At 40.2% G+C, this 21057-nt stretch overlaps 2 protein-coding genes across 7 annotated transcripts in view; one reads left to right on the top strand and one right to left on the bottom strand.

The window, feature by feature from the left end:
* The first annotated feature begins 636 nt into the window (after positions 1–636).
* On the top strand, positions 637–17714 carry SRP14 (signal recognition particle 14). Of its 2 annotated transcripts, XM_026480039.4 has the most exons (6): positions 637–723; positions 864–936; positions 1447–1559; positions 2748–2780; positions 3245–14683; positions 15537–17714. In XM_026480039.4, the coding sequence occupies exons 1-5, from the start codon at positions 700–702 to the stop codon at positions 3332–3334; spliced, it is 333 nt and encodes a 110-aa protein (XP_026335824.1). In that variant the 5' UTR covers positions 637–699; the 3' UTR covers positions 3335–14683; positions 15537–17714. The 2 variants fall into 2 exon arrangements, with proteins under 2 accessions (XP_026335824.1, XP_057162263.1); XM_057306280.1 differs by lacking the exon at positions 15537–17714 and having other exon boundaries at positions 2748–4178.
* The window catches only part of EIF2AK4 (eukaryotic translation initiation factor 2 alpha kinase 4), a 101187-nt gene continuing 90806 nt past the window's right edge, over positions 10677–21057 (bottom strand). For 2 of the 5 annotated variants that reach the window (XM_026480040.4, XM_026480043.4), the window contains 7 exons: positions 19458–19570; positions 16571–16629; positions 15570–15667; positions 14170–14238; positions 13564–13608; positions 11456–11574; positions 10677–10909 (listed from right to left, as the gene is read on the bottom strand). In XM_026480040.4, the coding sequence (XP_026335825.2) occupies positions 10852–10909; positions 11456–11574; positions 13564–13608; positions 14170–14238; positions 15570–15667; positions 16571–16629; positions 19458–19570 (561 nt within the window). In that variant the 3' untranslated portion in view covers positions 10677–10851. Of the gene's footprint in view, positions 10910–11455; positions 11575–13563; positions 13609–14169; positions 14239–15531; positions 15668–16570; positions 16630–19457; positions 19571–21057 lie in introns of those variants that run through there. The other 3 variants (XR_007189938.2, XM_026480042.4, XM_044377513.3) reach the window with 3 other exon arrangements.

Raw genomic sequence — 21057 nt, 5'->3', positions numbered from 1 at the left:
CAGAGGGCCTAAGGTTCAAGTTGGCTACTGACAGAGCAGGGCCTGGAATGCAGGTCTCCTGCCTGAATCCCAGGGTGAAACCAAGACTGGACGCCAATCCCTCTCTCTAGAGTTTTTATTTAGCCTTTATTTAGGGCACCCAGCCTGGTCAGGATAGAGGGAGAGTTCAGAGGACCGCCATAGGAACTTGGTAAAATGATGACAGTGATAATGGAAACAACAATAACAAAGACTGTTAATGCTTATGGAGCAATTTCTGTGTGTCAGGCACTACTCCAGGTGTTAAATGCATGTACTCTTCACAACCATACTCTGAATTGGATACCGTTATCACAGACTGAGGAAACGGAAGCACTCGGCCGTTAGGTAATTTGCCCAACATACAGCTGAATATACTACAGGTATATTACAGGTCTCCATCAAAGCCCTCTTTCGGGCGCCCTCACACTGACCCAGGTGAGAGAACTTCTGGGTCGCTTAAATCCGGGACCGCCCGAGGGCCGCACTGCAGGTTCGTCCACGCGAGAGGCGGAGGCGTCCCAGAGCGCAGGCGCTGGCGGAGGAAGCAGAGAAGGCGGAGGCAGGGATTGGTGGAAGAGAGTCGAAATCTCATAGCGGAAGTCCCGCCCAGCCTGGGCGAAGCTTCCGGCTCCCATTGCTTGGGCCTTATGCTGACGCAGGGGAGCTAGCTGCGCCGCAATGGTGCTGCTGGAGAGCGAGCAGGTAAAGCCGGAGCGGGCCGGCTGAGGGATGGATGTCGTTTGGGACTTAGCTGGGGGCCTCTGCCTCCTACTGCGGAAGGGACGGGGACTTTACGGGGCGAGGATTTGGGTCTGCCTCACGGGGCCCGGTTTGTGTTCCAGTTCCTGACGGAGCTGACCAGACTCTTCCAGAAGTGCCGGTTGTCGGGCAGCGTGTTCATCACCCTGAAGAAGTGTAAGCAGCTGTCGACGCGGCAAGGCCAGAAGGAATTTGGGAGGCCGAGCGACACCCCGCCCGGGGTGTCCAGTGTCGGGAACTGAGGGCGGAGTCTGCCGCGCATCCCCTCCTTCCCCTACCTTCCTCCCGTACTGGGCACATTCAGGGCCGGGGGGCTGGAACATTAGGGATTGTGGCGCGTGCGACCCCCAGCATTTAGCCACCCAAGCTGGTTATGGTTACGGTGTGCCCCAGTCAGGGCTTTTTTTTTTTTTTTTTTGGAGGGGGGGGTGTCAGGGATCCCAAATCCCCGCCACCGTTAGATTTAATCTGCTTCGTTATTACCGTGTTCCCGTCGTGGAAATAGCAAGTACTTTCCCAAGGTTTGGCCAACTTTAATGTAGTTAACAGATCTAGAGTAGTGGAGGTGAATTAGGTATCGTCTTCGTATCCCTTCCCTACTTACTAACTTTTCATCTACCTGTTAATGTTTGTGGCTGTGTTCATCAGGATGTATTTTTCATGCAGATGATGGTCGAACTAAACCCATTCCAAGGAAAGGTTCCGTAGAGGGCTTTGAGCCCTCAGACAACAAGTGTCTGTTAAGAGCTACTGATGGGAAAAAGAAGATCAGCACTGTGGTGAGTTGGATTCCCAGTAGCACAATTTTGGAGAAAGAAGACTTGAACTTAATTGAGGATGGGCATTTCTGAACCAGGTTTTTGTTTTTGCCTTAAATAAAAGCTAGTAAGTATGTAGCTCCTCAGCTGTTTCGGGATCAGGGCCACCTTTTATTACCCTAGTAGAAAATTCAAGAGCAAAATTAAATTGAAGAAGTTAAATACTAGGTTCTACTGAAGTTTTTGTGAAAATAAAATAAGCATATTGATCCTTACACATAGTGACATTGTAAGGAGCAGGCAGCATAAATATTTGATTCTTAATTCCCTTACTGTGTTGGGCCTTCAATGAACAGTTTCTTGGTACCAGGTGATTTTACTTGTAAGCTGATAATTCACGTGTATTTGTGGTTGACATAGCAAACATGTAGCTGTGTGTTAGGCTTGCTGCTAACATACAGAGAGAATATGGATTTAGTCAACAGCCCTAGTGTTCCCTTTCAAGGTGGAGTGTGGCAAAGCAATAAACTTTCTGGATTCTGAATGAATACTTTCTTACTTTGCTGGGCCAGAACCAGACTGCTCTTCAGTTGTATCAGGATAGGACATTCATGAGAATGTAGACCATAATTAGTTGATAAGTCTCCTTCTACCAGTTATCTTGAGAGGACTTTTATAGTAAAGCAAACTTAGGTGGTTTTAAAAAATGAACTTGGGTATCATGAAATGTGAAAACCTTAGGAATCTTCAGAAGTAGAATTTCTCCTGTGGTAGCTTGCATTTTGCTTAAATAGGCCTGAATTAATGGAAAGTAGGTTTAAAATAAGATGGGGAGGAAGTAGTTTAAATATATCTTGCACAGAAGATTAAAATGAAGTTCTCTGACATCTCTGGAATCCAGGGAGAAAGTCAGTGCCATGTGTGTAAGAAATTTCAGAGGTGAGAAACAGCTTTTTTAGGAGCCCCCTTCTGCCTCTTCCCTTCTTGGTACAATTCTCACGTGGAAAAAAGTGCAGAGCTGCTTTGCTTCTTCCTCAGGCAAAGTAAAGTGAAGGAGAAGAATAGCTGTTAGTGTATTATGACCCCTAAAGTTGGGAAGATATATTTTAAAGATTATGATGTTGTTTTAATGAGTTACTGCCTGGGGTGAGACAGAGGATTTCTGTATGAGTAATAGGGGTGCACCTTTTTTTTCTTTCCCTTTTCCAGGTGAGCTCCAAAGAAGTGAACAAGTTTCAGATGGTGAGTTTCTGGTGTTCCCTATACACCCTTTCTCAGGGCAGGAGTGAGCACAAAATTGAACACTGGGTTAAGAATGATATTTCTTATGTTTTGTCAGTACTTTGAGTGAAAGCTGCCAGGGTCTGATTTTTACTTTCAACACTGGTATTGTTTTCCTTTTTAGTTTTTTTAAGGTAGATTTTGCATTTGGCTTCAGATATGTTCTACCTATAGAATAGTAAATAAGAAGTTGCCTGTAGTTTTCCCTTTTTGGTTAAAAAATGTTGGAAGCTGCTGTAATGTGAAAGAGTATGTTTTCCTCTTACACCATTTTGCATAGGATACAAATGTCCCATGGTATTATATGCTTTATCAGGTAGGTAGGCTTTCTGATACTGACTACTCTAAATCCATTGTGGAAATGGGGGCAGCTGCTCCACCAATTTGCAACTCTTCCCACTAAGTTCGTGCTGTGTGTCTTTTAGGCTTACTCAAACCTATTGAGAGCTAACATGGATGGGCTGAAGAAGAGGGACAAAAAGAGCAAGAGTAAGAAGAGCAAAGCAGCACAGTGAAGGAAGGGCACCAGATATCCTTCTTTCACCAACTAATCACTGAATTACTATTTTTTCTTTAGTGTTTACTTTTGGCCACAAAGCTAGGTTTCTGGTTCCCCTGTAATAACTTTTCATGTGAGATGGGGGTCATTTTGATGGAGGAAGGGCTGCAGTGTTTACAGGATAGTTGTAAGAAGCCAAGTTTATTTTAGAATTGGCTGATTGGTCTGTGTTGTATCATCGTATAACCTGGGATTATAAAGTCTCTGTAATCTGTGTGAAGAACAATGGATCATTAAACCTCTATTTATCTGCACTGACCATCTCTTATTTATTACTTTTCCCACCCCCTATTAATAGTTTCTGGCAATAATTAACTAATTCTGGATTGTATGATTATGAAGGGGCTTTACCCTTATGTTCTAGGTTATTGGTATTAAAACCTGACAGTTTGGGGTGCATGGGTGGCTCAGTCGGTTAAGTGTCAGACTCTTGGTTTTGGCTCAGGTTGTGATCTCAGGGTTGTGAGATTGAGCCCTATGTTGGACTCTGCGCTTGGTGCAGAGTCTGCTTGATTTTCTCTGTCTCTCCCTCTCCCTGTAACCCTCTCCCCTACTCATGCACTCTCTCAAACAAAATCTTTTTTTTTTTTTTTTAAGATTTTATTTATTTGAGAGGGAGACACACAGATAGCGAGAGAGAGCACGAGCAGGGAGGAGAGGGAGAAACAGGCTCCCAGCTGAGCATGGAGCCTGATGTGGGGCTTGATCCCAGGACCTCGGGATCATGACCTGAGCCGAAGGCAGACACTTAAGAGAGTCACCCAGGTGCCTCTCAAATAAAATCTTAAAAAAAAAAAAAATGACAGTTTTATAAAAAATTGTATTCTTCCCAGCTGGCTGTATAATGTAACATCCTGTTCCTTTTGCACTACCTTAAGGATAAGCACATTACAAAATTAGCAGGAATAATGATTCCAAGTTAAATATGATACTGTATTTCTTTAAACCCTTTGATTGGACATTTTCTTTTTTGGGGGAGGGGAAAAATATTTTACTTTTTTCAAGAGAGCAGGTTGCAAGATGGGTTATCGGCTAATCTCTCTTTATTAGATTTCTTAGTAGAAATACCTGCATCCAAATGAAAAAATTTTTTTAAATTTCAGTATAGTTAACATGCAGTGTTAAAGTAATTTTAGGTGTACAACATAGTGATTCAGCAATTTTATCAGTGCTCATCAGGATAAGTGAATTTTGAATCCCCTTCAACTATTTCACCCCTCTCTCCACCAACCTCCCCTCTGGTAACCATCAGTTTATTCCCTATAGTTAAGAGTCTTTTTTTGGTTTTTCTTTGGTGTTTTGTTTTGTTTTCTTTTGTTGTTTCCTAAATTCCACATAGAAGAATATAGTATATGTATTTCTCTGACTTACTTCACCTAGCAGTATACTCTGTAGCTCCATCCATGTTGTTGCAAATGGTAGGATTTCATTCTTTTTATGGCTGAATAGTAGTCCACTGTGTATATTTGTACCACTTCTTTATCCACTCATCTACCGGTGGACACTTGGGGGGCTTCTGTAATTTGGCTGTTGTAAATAATGCTGCAGTAAGCCTAGAGGTGTATCTTTTCAAATTAGTGTTTTTGTATTCTTTGGGTAAATTCCCACTAGTGAAGTTACTGGATCATATGGCAGTTCTTTTTAATTTTGTGAGGAAACTTCATACTGTTTTCCACAGTAGCTACACCAGTTTGCGTTCCCACCAACAGTGCACAAGGGTTCCTGTTTCTCCACATCATTGCCAACACTTATTCCTTCTGTTTTTGATTTTAGCCATTCTGACAGGTTGGAGGTGATATATATCTCATTGTGGTTTTAATGTGCATTTCCCTGATGATGAGTGATGTTGAGCATTTTTAATTGGTCTGTTGGCCATCTGTATGTCTTCTTTGGAGAAATGTCTGTTCATGTCCATTTTTAATTGGATTGTTTGGATTTTTTCTGTGTTATGTAAGCTCTTTATATATTTTGGATACTAACTCTTTATTGGATATGTCATTTACAGATATCTTCTCCTGTTTCATAGATTGTCTTTCAGTTTTGTTGATTGTTACCTTTGCTGTGCAGAAGCTTTATATTTTGATGTAGTCCCAATAGTTTATTTTTGCTTTTGTTTCCCTTGCCTCAGGAGACATATCTAGAAAAATGTTGCTGTGGAAGATGTCAGGGAAATTACTACTCGTGCTCTCATCTAGGACATTTGTGGTTTCAGGTCTCACAGTTAAGGTCCTTAATCCATTTTGAGTTTATTTTTGTGTATGGTGTAAGAAAGCGGTCCACTTTTCTCAACACCGTTTATTGAAGAGACTTTCCCATTGCATTGTCTTGCCTCCTTTGTCAAAGATTAATTGACTACGTAATCATGGGTTTATTTCTGGGCTCTGTATTCTGTTCCATCCATCTGTATGTCTATGCTGTCCGTACTATACTGTTTTGGTTACTACAACTTTGTGAGTGTATCTTGAAATCTAAGATTGTGATATGTCCCATTTTTTGGTTGTTGTTCTTTTTCACAATTGCTTTGGCTATTTTGGTTTCTTTTATGGTTCCATACAAATTTTAGGATTGTTCTAGTTCTGTGAAAAATGTTGTTGGTATTTTGATAGAGATGGCATTACATCTGTAGATTGCTTTGGGTAGTGTGGACATCTTAACTATTTGTTCTTCCAATCCATAAGCATAGAATATTTTTCCATTTGTTTGTGTTATCTTCAATTTCTTTCATTAGTGTTTTGTAGTTTTCAAAGTATAGGTCTTTCATCTCCTTAGTTAAGTTTATTCCTAGGTATTTTGTTATTTTTGGTGCAACTGTAAATGGGATTGTTTTCTTAGTTTCTCTTTCTGCTACTTCATTGTTAGTGTATAGAAATGCAATGGATTTCTGTACATTGATTTTGTGTCCTGCGACTTACTGAATTCATTAATGAATTCTAGTAGTTTTTTGGTGGAGTCTTTAGGGTTTTCTATATATAGCAGTATGATGACATCTGCCAGTAGTGAATAAAGTATTACTTTCTTGGGGTGCCTGGTTGACTCAGTTGGTTAAGTATCTGCCTTCAGCTCAGGTCATGATTCTGGGGTCCTGGAATCGAGCCCTGCATTGGCTTCCCTATTCAGCAGGGAGCCAGCTTCTCCCTTCCCCACCCCCACTCCCGCTCATGTGCTGCTAATAAAATCTTTAAAAAAACAGTTTTACTTTCTTACAAATTTGGATGCCTTTTCTTGTCTAATCGCTGTGACTTCCAATACTAAGTTGAATAAAAGTGGTGAGAGCAGATATCCTTATCTTTTTCTTGATCTTAGAGGAAAAGCTGTCATGTTTTCACCATTGAGTATGATGTTAGGTGTGGGTTTTTCATATATGGCCTTTATTAGGTTTAGAGGGAACATACTTCAAAATATCTGTTGAGGATTTTTATCATGAATAGATGTACTTTGTCAAATGTTTTTCTGCATTTGTTCAAATGAGCATATGTTTTTTATCCACTCTCTTGTTGATGTGATGTATCACGTTGGTTGATTTGTGCAAACTGAACCACTCTTACATCCCAGGAATAAATCCCACTTAATCGTGGTGAATGATTTTTTTAAACGTATTGTTGGATTCAGTTTGCTAATATTTTGTTGAGGATATTTACATCTATGTTCATTAGAGATACTGGCCTATAGTTCTCTTTTTTTGTAGTGTTTTGTTTAAGTATGTTCTCTGCCTAGCATGGAGCCCAGTGGGGGCTTGAACTCACAACCCTGTAATCAAGACCTGAGCTGAGATCGAGTCAGATGCTTAACCAACTGAGCCACCAATGTGCCCCATGTTGAGTTTTTTGATTACTGATTTAATTTCATTGCTGGTAATTGGTCTGTTCAAATTTTCCATTTCTTCCTGATTCACTTTGGGAGGCTGTATGTCTCTAGAAATGTATCCATTTCTTCTAGGTTGTCTTAATTTATTGGCATTTAATTTTCATAGTATTGTCTTATAATCCTTTGTATTTCTGTGGTGTCGGTTATTATTTCTCTTTCATTTCTGATTTTGGAGTCTTTTTTTAATGAATTTGGCTAAGTATCAATTTTGTTATCTTTTCAAAGAACAAGCTCCTGATTTCATTGATCTTGTCTGTTTTAGTTTCTGTTTGGTTTATTTCTGCTCTAATCTTTATTATTTCCTTCTGGTTTGGGGTTTTGTTTATTCTTTCTAGCTCCTTTGGGTGTAAGCTTAGGTTATTTGAGATTTTTCTTCTTGATGTAGAACTGTGTTGCTGTAAACTTCCATCTTAGAACTGCTTTTGCCACACCCTGAAGATTTTGTATTTTCACTTTTATTTGTTTCCATGTTATTTTTTCTTTTCCTTTTTGATTTTGTGGTTGACCTGTTCACTGTTGAGTAGCATGTTATTTAACCTCCATGTATTTGTGCTCTTTCCAGATTTTTTTTTTTTTAAAGATTTTATTTATTTGCCAGAGAGAAAGAGCACAAGCCAGGGGAGGGGGCAGCAGGCAGAGGGAGAAGCAGGCTCCCCACTGAGCAAGGAGCCTGATGCGGGCCTCAATCCCGGGACCCTGGGATTATGACCTGAGCTGAAGGCAGACGCTTAACTGAATGAGCCACCCACGCGTCCCTCTTTCCAGGAAGATTTTTTTCTTGTGGTTGAGTTCTAATATCATAGTATTGTGACTAGAAAAGATACGTGGTATAACTTATTTGTTGAGGCTTGTTTTGTGGCCTAATATGTGATCTCTTCTGGAGAGTGTTCCATGTGCACTTGAACAGAATGTGTATTTTGCTATTTTAGGATGGAATGTTCTGAATATATGTTAGATCCATCTTGTCCAGTGCATCATTCAAAACCAGTTTCTTTGATTTTCTGTTTGGACGATCTACTTGTTGATGTAAGTGGGGTGTTAAAGTCCCTACTGTCACTGTATTAACTCTTGATTACTTCCTTTGTTATTACCTGTTTTACATATTTGGGTGCTTCAATGTTGGGTGCATAGTTTTGTTGCATCCTCTTGTTGGCTTGTCCCTTTTTTATTATGTAATGTCCTTCTTCATCTCTTGTTAAAGTCTTTATTTTTTTTTAAAGACTTTTTTTTTTTTAAGATTTTATTTATTTGACAGAGAGAGAGAGCACAGCAGGGGGAGAAGCAGGCTCCTCACTGAGCAGGGAGCCTGACATGGGGCTCAATCCCAGGACCCTGGGATCACGACCTGAGCCAAAAGCAGCAGCTTAACCAACTGAGCCACCCAGGCACCCCAAGATTTATGAGAGAGAGAGAGAGAGAGAGAGAGACCGCGGGGTTGTGGGAAGGGACAGAGGCAGAGACGGAAGAAACGAGAATCCCAAGAAGACTGTGCTGAGCAGAGACCAGCGTGGGGCTCCATCTAATGACCCTGAGGTCAAACCTGAGCCGAAACCAAGAGTTAGACACTTAATAACCCAGGTGCCCACTTGTGCTCATGGTCTCTCTCTCAAATAAATCTTTTTTTAAAAAAGTCACTTACGGTTTGCCTGTTTTTATTTTTCCTTCCCTTCCCCTATGTTCATGTGTTTGGTTTCTTAAAGTCCACGTATGAGTGCAATCATGTATTTGTCTTTCTCTGACTTTGCTTAGCATCATACACTCTAGTTCCATCCACAGTGTTGCAAATGGCAAGATTTCATTCTTTTGATGACATACCCTGTTGTGTATATGTACCACATCTTTATCCATTCATCAGTCGATGGAAATTTGGGCTCTTTCCATAATTTGGCTGTTGTTCATAGTGCTGCTATAAAACATTGGGGTGTGTGTGCCCCTTCAAATCAGCATTTTTATATCCTTCGGATAAATACCTAGTAGTGCAAATTGCTGGGTCGTAGGGTAGTTCTGTTTTTAATTCTTTGAGTAACCTCCGTACTGTTTTCCAGAGTGGCTGCACCAGTTTGCATTCCCCCCAACAGTGCAAAAGGGTTCTTGTTTTTTCTGCATCCTTGCCAACATGTAGTGTTTCCTGAGTTGTTAATTTTAGCCATTTTGACTGGTGTGAGGTAGTATGTCGTCGTGGTTTTGATTTGTATTTCCCTGATGATGAGTGATGTTGCACATTTTTTCACGTGTCTGTTGGTCATTTGTATGTCTTCTTTGGGGAAACGTCTGTTCGTGTCTTCTGCACATTTCTTAGATTATTTTTGGGGTGTTGATTTTGATGAGTTCTTTATATATTCTGGATACTAGCCCTTTATCCAGTATGTCATACGCAAATATCTTCTCCCAGTCCATTGGTTGCCTTTTAGTTTTGTTGTTTCCTTCACTGTGCAGAAGCTTTTTATCCTGATGAGGTCCCAATAGTTCATATTTGCTTTTGTTTCCCTTGCCTCTGGACATGTGTCTGATAAGACGTTGCTATGGCCGAGGTCAAAGACTTTGCTGTCTGTTTTCTCCTCTAGTATTTTGATGGTTTCCTGTCTTACATTTAGGTCTTTCAACCATTTTGAATTTATTTTTGTGTATGGTTTTGTTACTTATTTTATGGTTGTTTTTGTAGTTCTTGGTTTCTTTCCTCTCTTGCTCTCTTCTCTCATGGTTTGCAGGCTTTCCTTAGTGATATTCTTTTCTCTGTTTTTTTGTATATCTATTACTGGTTTTTGATTTGTGGTTACCATTAGGTTAGTATCTAACCTCTTAAGTATATAGCAAACTGTATTAAGTTGACACTCACTTAAGGTTGAGCCCATGCTTTACTTCTCTCCCAACCACAGTTCTAGGTATACAGTGTTATACTTTACGTCCTTTTTTGTTTTTTCTCCCTTGACTAATTTTTATAGAAATACTTTCATTGCTTCGGTGCTTCCTACTTTTCCTGTGCCTACTATGATTTTTCCTCTCCACTGAGTCTTAATACTTTGGTCATGAATTCCTTTAACTTTTGTCTGAGAAACTCATTTATCTCTTCTATTCTGATTGATAGCCTTGTTGGATAGAGTATTCTTGGCTGCAGGCTTTTTTTCTTTCAGCACTTTGAATTTATCATGGCACTCCCTTCTGCTGAAAGTTTCTGCTGAAAAATTAGCTGATAGCCTTACAAGGGGTTTCCCTTGTATGCAACTGTTTTCTCTTGCTGCTTTAAAATTCTTTTCTTTACTACTTTTTGCTGTTATAGTTACTATGTGTCTTAATGTGGATCTTTTTGGATTCATTTGTTGGGAGTGGTTTGGGCACTCAGTCATTAGAATTAAGGGAAAAACATGGCTATTTTCTTGTGTTCTAGCTCCACAAAACCTTCAGAATTAACAGATTTACAACTTAAAAGCAGCAGATATATGAAAGCATTTATTATGTTCAAAAAGATAAATTTATATATTACACATGAAAAACTTACAAAGCTCAACTTTGTAGGACAGCTTCTTACAATGTAAAGTTAAAATTACAATAAATGTACATTTCATAGTATAAGCTCCTGTCTTAGAACTAGATAATGACCATTCTTTAGGATTAAAATAAGATTCGGTAGTAGTCATCTCTGTAGCTATACAGGAATAGCACAGATACCCTGCAAAAGACAAGACGTAGGATCAGTATAATGGGAGAAGAACAAAATTAACAACAAATTATTTTTAGAACACTTAACCGTAAAGTTTTGTTAAAAAAACAACGGGAAGGCTAGTGACGGAAAAAAATGACCTGTTACAGAAGCTTTAACTGGCACGGGTCCGTATGTAAGGCCCCTTAGGGGAACCCCGTTCACCTCACAGGTTTTCTTGTGTTTTAAGCAGACGGTAACATGAATGACTGGCATTCTGACATGAGGACCTAAAGCAAAGCAGTCACAGCATTTCCCTTTCACGTAGACATTGCTAGAGTTACCTGGGTGATGAAAATCGTAAGTGGGGCAGCTACTCCTGACAGTGCTGTTTGGTTACTGATAAATTGTGACTGTGATTCACAGTCCTGAACGGGATTTACTGATTTTTCAGGGGCAGTTCTAACAAAATGGTTTATCAGCCACCAAACCTCAACGAGACAATAAAATGTGTCACCTTAAACCCCTCTAGTTTTAACCCATGTTGAAACCTGCAATACTTTAGTGATAACTTACTTTTTTTCTACTTTGATGTTATAAATTTCATCACAGACTAATTTGAGGTATCTCTGCTTTGGCAGGCGTGACAGCAGCTGCTTCACAGTTGTGTTAAATGCCTGTTCATCAGCATCCCACTAGGAAAAAACAGATAAGACAAGACTTAGTTACTAATGTTTATTAACTGGCTTTTCCGGGGCCCTCATGAAACGACGGCGCCATTCCCCCTTTCAGTGTACTGAAAAAAGCAGTTACAGATGGAGCTGGTGGGGCAGCTGCTGGGGTTCTACCTTTGAAGCATCAATTTTCTTTAAACAAGACTCCTTATTAGATCCTGATCAGCAATAATGCAGTCACAGTGTTTTACTCCGACTTTAGACCAGTTATTTCTGCCCGCTTATTTTGTGGAAAATGGAAGTAACACCTCTGTCTGCGTCCATTTGAGTGGATCATAAAGCAGTAATTGCCAGCACAGTGGTATATACGCTTACTTATAAGACAGCAACAGAAAATATATGAAATATTACTTTGGGAGCAAAGTTTAATCTAAATGCTCTGGATAGACGAAGTATTAATAGGACGTTAAAAAAAAATCTGTAGCTGTGATTATAATTTGTTGTCTTTGCTATTAAGAATGCTCATTCAAATTTTTTTAAGTTACTAGGCTATTTGATAAGCTACCCATTAAAAACATTTTTTTAAAATCCAGTATGGTTAACTTACAGTATTAGTTTCAGGTGTACAATACAGTGATTCAACAATTCTGTACATTACTCCCTATTCACCATGAGAAGTGTACTTTTTAATCCCCATCACCTATTTACCCACTCCCCCACCCACCTCCCCTCTGGTAATCATCAGTTTATTCTCTGTAGTTAAGAGTGTTTCTTGGTTTGTCTTTCTTTTTCCTTTGCTCATTTTCTTTGTTTCTTAAATTCCACATATGAGTGAAATCATATGGTATCTGTCTTTCTGTGGCTTACTCCAGTTAGCATTCTAGTCTCTAGCTCCATCCATGTTGTTGCAAATGGCAGGATTTCAGTCTTTTTTATGGCTGAATAATTTTCCTGTGTGTGTGTGTGTGTGTGTGTGTGTATACACACACACCCCCCCATCCCCCACATCTTTATCCATTCATCAGTGGACATTTAGGCTGCTTCCGTAATTTGGCTGTTGTAAAAAATGCTGCTATAAACATAGGGGTGAATGTATCTCTTTGAATTAGTGTTTTGTATTTTTTGGGTAAATACCCAGTATTTACCAGTAATGTAATTACTGGATTGTAGAGTAGCTCCATTTTGTGAGAAATCTCCATACTGTTTGCCACAGTGCCTGTACCAGTTTGCATTCTGACCAACAGTGCAAGAGGGTTCCTATTTCTCCACATCCTCTCCAACACTTGTTGTTTCTTGTGTTTTTGATTTTAGCCATTCTGATGGATGTGAGGTGATATCCCATTGTAGTTTTGATTGTATCTCCCTGATGAGTGATGTTGAACATCTTTTCCTATGTCTGCTGGCCATCTACTCATGTCTTCTGCCCATTCGTTAACTGGATTATTTTCTGTGCTACCCATAAAAAATTTTAAATTATAAAAATAAGTTTCCCCAGTTGAAATGAAGGTCTGAGTCAGCATTGTATAGTGGTTAGGAATACAGATTCCCCTAGCCTACCTAAGTTCAAATCCTGGCTCTGCTAGATTACTAGTAGGTTGACCTTGAGTGAGATATTTACCATCTCTTCTTCATTCTCTGTAAAATGTAAAACACTTCTGCTACTGTTTATCTATATAATGGGAATAATAGTACCTACCTCTTGAGGTTGTTTCATTAAATGAGTTAGTTAATATTTGAAAAATGCTTAGAGCAAGGGCTGCCAGAGCCTGACCACAGTAAATGTAGGAGGTGTTAAAATAATCTCTGAAACTTAAAAGTGACTAGGAAAGTATGATTCTCTCAAAATCTGATTAGTAATATCTACATCACATGAAAGGAACAAATTAGATTCCTGGAACTGCCCAAAAGCTTCGCTAAGAAAATAGTGCCATTTTCAATTATGTTTTGGCCAAGTAACAACAAAGCTTTAGAATTTAAAGGCCACAGTGCGCAAGAGTTCATTTTGCTTACCTCTAATGATAAAAACTGTAAGATTGTTTCTTTGGGTAGATCCACCTGTTGATACACAAAAATGTTTGTCAAGTTTTGTCGTCTGTCAGGGAACCCTAGGCAGCACATACTGACTTGTCACAATGGTGTCACTTTGGATGGAGCAAAACAATCAGGCTTGCAGAGTCTGGGACCTACTGTGCTGTATCAGATCAAGCACACGTAAAGGAACCATAGCGTGGTAAGGGGTCAGCACTGGTGAACGAATACCCCAGTCCTCACAGGACACCCCAGAGGCTTGATGCTGTTGCCTGTACTCAGTGTATTTTTAATGAGGCAAAGGTCTGAAACATATTAGAAAAGTGGTGACTTTTGTTTTTATTCCCCTTGCTTCCCATCTTTCAGAGGAAGAAAACTAGAGAAACAAACACAGAACCTTCCATCCCCCGCCCCCCCCCCCCCCAGTTTTTACACATATAGATTACATGTGGTTTGCATCAGTGAGAAAAGGCCTGCATCCCCATACTGTGCACAGGAAGCAAAAATGCCCTGACCTGTGAGGAAGTAACTTTGATGACAGGGACAGGGACACAGGCAGTTCTCAAAATGTTAAAGAGAGCAACTTACAGCCAAAATTTCAATTTCACTGCTTTTCTGATGTAAGTTGGCAAGGGAGGTCTGAAGTCGTGTTTGTACCTAAACGAGAAGACTTGTCAGAGTTCAGAACCTGTCAACACAAACCATCTTTCTTGCCGTCTTACTTCCTATTGTAGTAAACATTCATGAGTGACAAACCAAGACCTAGAAGGTCTCCCAAAGACTGTCTAGAGACTTGGAAAGACGGCTGCCCAGCCTATCCCGATCTCAGGAGAAATGAGATTTTATAGTGTGTTTTGATAATTTAATACTCCACCTTCTTACTTCTTTTTAATTTTGAAATGACAGCTAAAACCTCCGGGCACTGAAACTGCATGTGGAAGCGGGGGGATTTTGGTATTAAGCTAAATTTGGAAAAAGGGGAAGGTGACAGCAACGAGGACATGGAACTGAAATTGGTTGTAGATGAACACAGGAGAAAGATGTGAAAGTGAGTTGCCGTCCATCACACGGAGAAACAGCTAGGAGTGTGCACAAAAATGAGGTAACTTAATCTTTTGTATTTCGATCTAATCACGTTTTTTTAAAGATTTATTTGAGAGAGAGGGAAGCAGACTCCCGTGGTGAGTGTGGTGCCCGACTCGGGGCTTGATCCCACAATCCTGAGATCATGACTTGAGCTGAATTCAAAGAGTCAGGAAACTTAACTGACTGAGCCACGCAGGTGCCCCTTTAATCACATTTCTAAATAATGACTGCTCTCTAACACCCACTTCCCAAGTGAGGCCAGTGTCCTTACTGAGCTCATTAGCTGGAGGACTGGCCTGATCTTTTCTCCCTACCTATTTAAATCCTTCAGGGATCCCCCTCCAGGAAACCTTCATCTATCATCCAAGCAGACGCTGATGTCCACCCTTCCCCTATGTCCCAACACTCACCTTCAGTGTATCTCATTCAGCATTCTGTTACTTCTATTGTTCTCTAACTGTATAGAACATATGCTTCTCTTATAAACTGTTTGAAGATTGGGGCTATGCCATGTCTTTTAAATTTTATACGGTATTTCAAGCAGAGAGCAAATACCAAAAACATGTATGTGGTGAGAAACCGATCTCTTCTGCTTTGTTACTTAGAACAGAAACAAAGCAACCCTGTCTGCCAACAGATCCAGATCAGAAAGTCTTTGTTTAGATCTAGTAATCCTGACAGTAGGTGCTTCGAGGTGCCCATAATGTACACAGATGCCTCTTTGGAGGACAAATGGGGTAGAATCCTAACACCAGAGAGATGCTTTGTTGATGAAATTTTCAGAAGCCACCAAGTTAAGGAAGTGGGAAGAAAACTCTTTCCAGGAAACCGTTTCTTATCTTCCTTTCCTGTTTTCTTCCTCCTTGTAGCTTACATTAGAAAGCTGAGGACAGTGCACCTGCCTGAATTTCGTACCGCCTCCTAGTGCTGGCTGACAGCTTCTCTGGGGCTATCACACTCACAATGGGAACAACTGCTGCTCCGTGGATTTCAAACAAACCTGAAACAGAGAGTTGCAGAATTTAGGGACTTATCTGCTCCCACTTTCTGTAACATAGCACAGAGATGGCAGGGAGGATTAGTAGAATCCACTCTGGGCTAGATTCTGTCTGGGCTTTGTGTTCCATCTCTGCAACTGGCTGCACTTGACCTGGAGGAACCCCAAACCCTAACACTGAGCAGTTTTAGTGCTTCTGTCAGGACTCCCAGCCTTCTCTCAGGTGGGAGTGGGGGTGGAAGGTGACAAAAGCATAGACAGGCTGTATGAGTCACCAAAACCTCATGAACTAAGGGGGAAAGAAAAAGTCAAACTTACTCTCTCAAACTCATACTTTAAATTCCTCAAAGTATATGAAATCTGACAGTGGCAGAAAGTCCATGCTAACAACCAACCAAAAAGACTCAGTTCTGTTAAAAGCCAAATACATCTTCTTGTGGACGTAACCGGGACATTTTTCAGTAAGGCTGGCAAATGTGATGAAATTACGACCTAACTCTCACCACTGTTCGTTCTTGGCTTTCATGAAAACAAACGCATACCTGATCTTTCTCAAGGTTATTTCAATACATTATTCTTCAGTCTTCTGTGTGGGGAAGATTCCCAGTAACCACTTTTAGTCTATACAGTAAACTGAGTCAAAGGAAGATGAAACCAGTTGTGAAAATAAGACAGGAAGACAGAGCGTATTATGATTAGAGGAATCACCAAGCTCCTAGTCATTTTCTAGGATGTGAGTTTCAAAGCGTAGAGATAAAGTCCATTTGGTACAATTAATTGTATAGGTTACTTTAAAGATACATTTTCTGATATAACAACGAGTTAGCCACAGCAGTGTTCATAGCCAATGCACGCACACACACACACACACAGCATTATTACGCTTAGATTATAATTAGTCAATACCTGAAGCATTAGAAAAGGAGCCCTTCAGATTTTGCGCTGCAAGATTATCAGAAGTTTCTCTAAAAACAAGCAAACAAAAACAATTAGAAAACAGTCAATAGAGCAACACAACAAAGATAATTTAAAGTGAGCCATTTTTTTCTATTAAATGTAAAAATTAAGTATTGGTTATTAGTGGAAGAAAAAAATTTGAACTTAATTATGCTTTTGGTCAACAGCAAGTAAAAATTATAAAGGATGTCATTTCAAATTAACAAATGCCTAAAGACAACATTTTGATTTACTCAGCTATGCTTGAAATCCTGGCTCAACATAAGAAGCTAATTTCAATGAACTATAATGGGTGTTCTTTCCGCTCCCCTCACAATGTGAGGAAACATCAGCGAGGACATGCCCCACCTTTATTATGGCAGGAACCTTGGTGATCACCCACAGGAGAACATTTAGTAAATAAGGAGATTCTTTCAAAAGCTGTGAATGGATGTTCTTTGAAGATTCAATTAGCTTATAGCCTTTGAGAGACACAATAACACTCTATCTTGGGAAAACAGGGAAGTAATCATGCACATGGAGGAAAGATTTTAAACTCTGCCCTGCTAAAACTGAATCCCATCTGGGCCTTTTAATTGTCTTAATAATGTTCACCTGTACTATTCATTAGTAGAGTATTTTATGTTTTCTCTTCTAAACCTCTACCTTTTTTGGGGATCAGTTATCCTAATACCTGGCACTTCTAGAACATTATTATTTTCTCAGAATAAGCCTGATGGTGAATTTATATTCAAGCTAGGTGCAGATGGGAGGGAGCCTGGGGTAAGGGAGGGAGAAGAAAGTAAGACTGTTTATTTTATATAAGCCAAGGTTTTTCACTGTTGGCACTATTGACATTTTGGGCCAGATAATTCTTGGATGGGGGTATGGGGGGTCAGTGATGTGCACTGTAGGATGATTAGCAGCACCCCTGGTCTCTACTAGATACTAGTAGCACCCCCAGTTCTAACAACCAAAAATATCTGCAAACAATGCCACATGTCCCCTGGAAGGCAAAATGTCCCGACTGAGAATCACTGATAGAAGCCAAAAGAAGTATTTTTGATTATAAGCATATATATAAAAGTTACACATTTATAGAAAATTAAGAAAATTAAAGAAATTTAAAGAAAATGAAGATCCCTTGCAATCACACTAACCGGAAATAACTACAGTTAAAAATTTGGGGGGGGGGCACATTAACTGCTCAGTTAAGTGTCTGCCTTCGGCTCAGGTCCAGGGTCCTGGGATCGAGCCCTGTGTTGGGCTCTCTGCCCAGAGAGGAATCTGCTTCTCCCTCTCACTCTCCCTCCGTGCTTGCTTGCTCGCACTCTCTCAAATAAATAAATAAAATCTTAAAAAAAATCTGGTATATCATTCCAGACAATGTATGGGCTATGTATTTTGGTTGAAAAAAACAGGATCATATAGCTTATCTGTGGACAGATTTCCATGTCAATAAATTCAGCTTTACTAGAATCATCATTTTTAAAAAAAAATTTTTTTAAGTAAACTCTACGCCCAATGTGGCCCTCGAACTCATGGCCCTGAGATCAAGAGTTGCATGCTCTAGTGAAAGAGCCAGCCAGGCACCTCTAGAATCAGCATTTTTAAAGGCTGCACACCATTTCATTGTATTTACTATAATCCAATCTTCTACCAGTGGATGTTGTGATATTGTAAGTGAGAGCTTCTCCCAGTGTGGTCCAGGGACCTCTGGAAGTTCCTGAGATCCTTGCACATGTCTGCAAGGTCAAAACAGTTTTCACTACAATGTTAAAATGTTATTTATCTTTTTTATAGATGAGAAAAACCTCTTCTAAGCCTTTACCTTTTTCGAGTCATCCTTTCACAAATGTGTCATGGAATTTTCCAGAGACTGTATGATGGGTGATAGCACAACAACAGACTGAATCAGATGCAGATAGTGACAATCTAGTTTTTTCTATTAAAGTGTTAAAGAGATTACAAAAATGTAAAACAATGCATTATCTGTAAAATGTCAAACTGTCACTCTTTCAAAATTTGTTTTGGAAAATGGTTTTTTATTTTTATTTTTGCAAAAGAGAGCTTTGCGGAGGCGGGGGGGGGGGAAGGGCAGGGGGAGAAGCAAACTCCCCGCTAAGCATGGAGCCTAGGCTGGATCCCGGGACCCCGAGATCATGACCAGAGCTGAAGGCTGACACTTAACTGACTGCGCCATCCAGGTGCCTTGGGTTTATTGTTATTTTAAAATAAATATTTTTAAAATGTTTGTTTTAATTTCTAACAAATTACTGATAGCTATAACCCCCATAAACGAAGTTCTTTGGTGCTCTCAAATAATTTTTAAGGGTATAGAGTGGTTCTGAGACCAGAAAGATTGAAACTGTTATAAACAATGCCTTGCTAGACATCTTTGTACGTACCCCCATGGAATAATTTTTACTCTTTTTAATTTTTAGTTTTAAGGCAATTTTAACTTTGTTAAATTCCTATCCAGAGAGTTGAAACAATTTACATTTCCGTCATGAGTATATGCCATCTTTTCCCAGAATATATTAGATCTTTCAAATACTTTGACAAAACACTACCAAAATGTACTGATTAACTGACCAAATAGGATTAATTTTGGTTCCTTGGACCTTTCAAACTGATAAAATATTCTCTGACATGTTATGAAGAACAAACCCTGCAACTATGATTAGTCTTATACAGGGGGGTCCCATATTTAAACTGCTGAGTTAATCAGAAGCAACAGAATGATCCATTAAAAGTTACCCTGATGTATCTTTGTTTCCCAAAAGGATCAAACTGACGTTTAAGATAAAGGAACAGAAGTTCTACAGTCACAGCTGGTGTTCTGGGCTTTTGTTACCTGATAGTCCTTTCATCACTGACTTTAGTTCTGAGTTTCTGCAAAACGTGGTCTATAAGATCAGACTCCTGCACATGTTTCTCTGTTTGCCTTTCCTTCTCAAAAGACTTAACCTTAAAAAGAATGAAACAGAACCATCAATTTCTGAAGCCAACAGGCTGAATCAGAGTATAAAACGAAGTGAACAGTTTAGGTTGGTGGTTCTTAACCAGGGGCAATTTTGCTCATCACAGGACATTTGGCAACGTTTGGAGACCTCTCTGGTTGTGACAGCTATACGGGGTGCTACCAGCATCTCATGGGTAGAGGCTCGGGGTGCTGTTCAACTTCCTACAGTGTCCAGGACAGCAGCCCCCACAATTATTTGGCCCCAAATATCACTGGCTGTTGAGAAACCCTGGTATAGACTGGGAAAGCTTATCATTGAGGAGAGGATTTTAAAAAGGCCGAGACTAACCAGCTCCTATTTCATTTGATTCTTCCACATAATTCTTCCCCTTGAACATCCCATGGTCAGTCATCAGTTTCCACAGTGCCCCCCTCTCCATTCCAAGCCCAAGTCCTTTCATCCACTTCTACGGTACCTGTTCTTTCATCTTCACTCCATGGCCAGCACTCAACCTTGCCTTCAAACAGCCTTATGTTCTTCCCACTGCTATCTTCCACTCACTCCGTTCCATGCTACACACCCCTGCAGATGAATTTTTCTCACATACCACTCTAATGTCCCTTTCTGTCCAAAACACATGCTGGCTCCCCACTCGCTGCTCCATGAAGTCCAGATTCCTTGGTTGGCATTTTGCTCTCCATGATCTAGCTAAAACCATTCTCTCCTGCTGAAGTATCCTTTGCAGTCCTTCTGCTTCACCCAAAGTAGACTTATTCAGGGTAATACCCAGAATAGTTCTCTGCTGGCCTCCCTCTGACTTTGGAACAGGCTAGTCAAAGAATTACCATTACCTTTGCCATTCCTTCTGCTTAGAAGTCCCTTTCAGCACACATCTCTACCCTGCCCATCCACGAGGGTCCCCTCTCAATCCCACCTCCACCCTGGAGACTTCCTTGCTACCTCTGAGGTAATCTCCCAGGCTGAGGAACCCTCAGAGAACTGCACTGCAGGACTCTCATGGCATTTAGCATTTGCTAACTCATAATCATGCACGACTGTGTTCCCTACCAGATTAGAGGATCCCTGACAGCAGGGCCTGATGCTTCAATGTCCCTGTATCCTTTAGGATCTAAAATTCCATCCCCTTCCACACTGTGAACACTTAAAATGCATTTGCTAAATGGATGAACGAAGTGATGTCTTGCTCTTCAAATATGAAAGTGACTCAAGATTCAAAAGATAGACTGGCTGAAACAATGTGCTAGAATGAACAAGAGCACATGTAATGGAGATAGATGTGAAGTCCTATACTGAAAGCCCTCATTGTAGGTGGCCAGCCAGGCATGGTGATAACTGCGAAAAGGCCAATGGGCTTTAGTTGCTAAGTTCAGTACAAGCCAAAGAGCCACATGGTTGCTAAGAGTTCACAGTAAGCTGTATGAGGAGAAATACGGTATTTGGAATGAGGGAGGTCAGACACCATTCTCATTT

Source organism: Ursus arctos, unplaced genomic scaffold (assembly GCF_023065955.2).
Source record: "Ursus arctos isolate Adak ecotype North America unplaced genomic scaffold, UrsArc2.0 scaffold_36, whole genome shotgun sequence".
In the NCBI taxonomy this organism is placed as follows: Eukaryota; Metazoa; Chordata; class Mammalia; order Carnivora; family Ursidae; genus Ursus; species Ursus arctos.
This window is presented reverse-complemented; position numbering and strand designations above follow the sequence as displayed.

Coding starts and splice junctions, on each gene's coding strand:
- SRP14 (XM_057306280.1), top strand. CDS start 700: ATGGTGCTGCTGGAGAGCGAGCAG. Junction 724..863: donor TGCTGCTGGAGAGCGAGCAG/GTAAAGCCGGAG, acceptor TTTGTGTTCCAG/TTCCTGACGGAGCTGACCAG. Junction 937..1,446: donor GTTCATCACCCTGAAGAAGT/GTAAGCAGCTGT, acceptor TTTTTCATGCAG/ATGATGGTCGAACTAAACCC.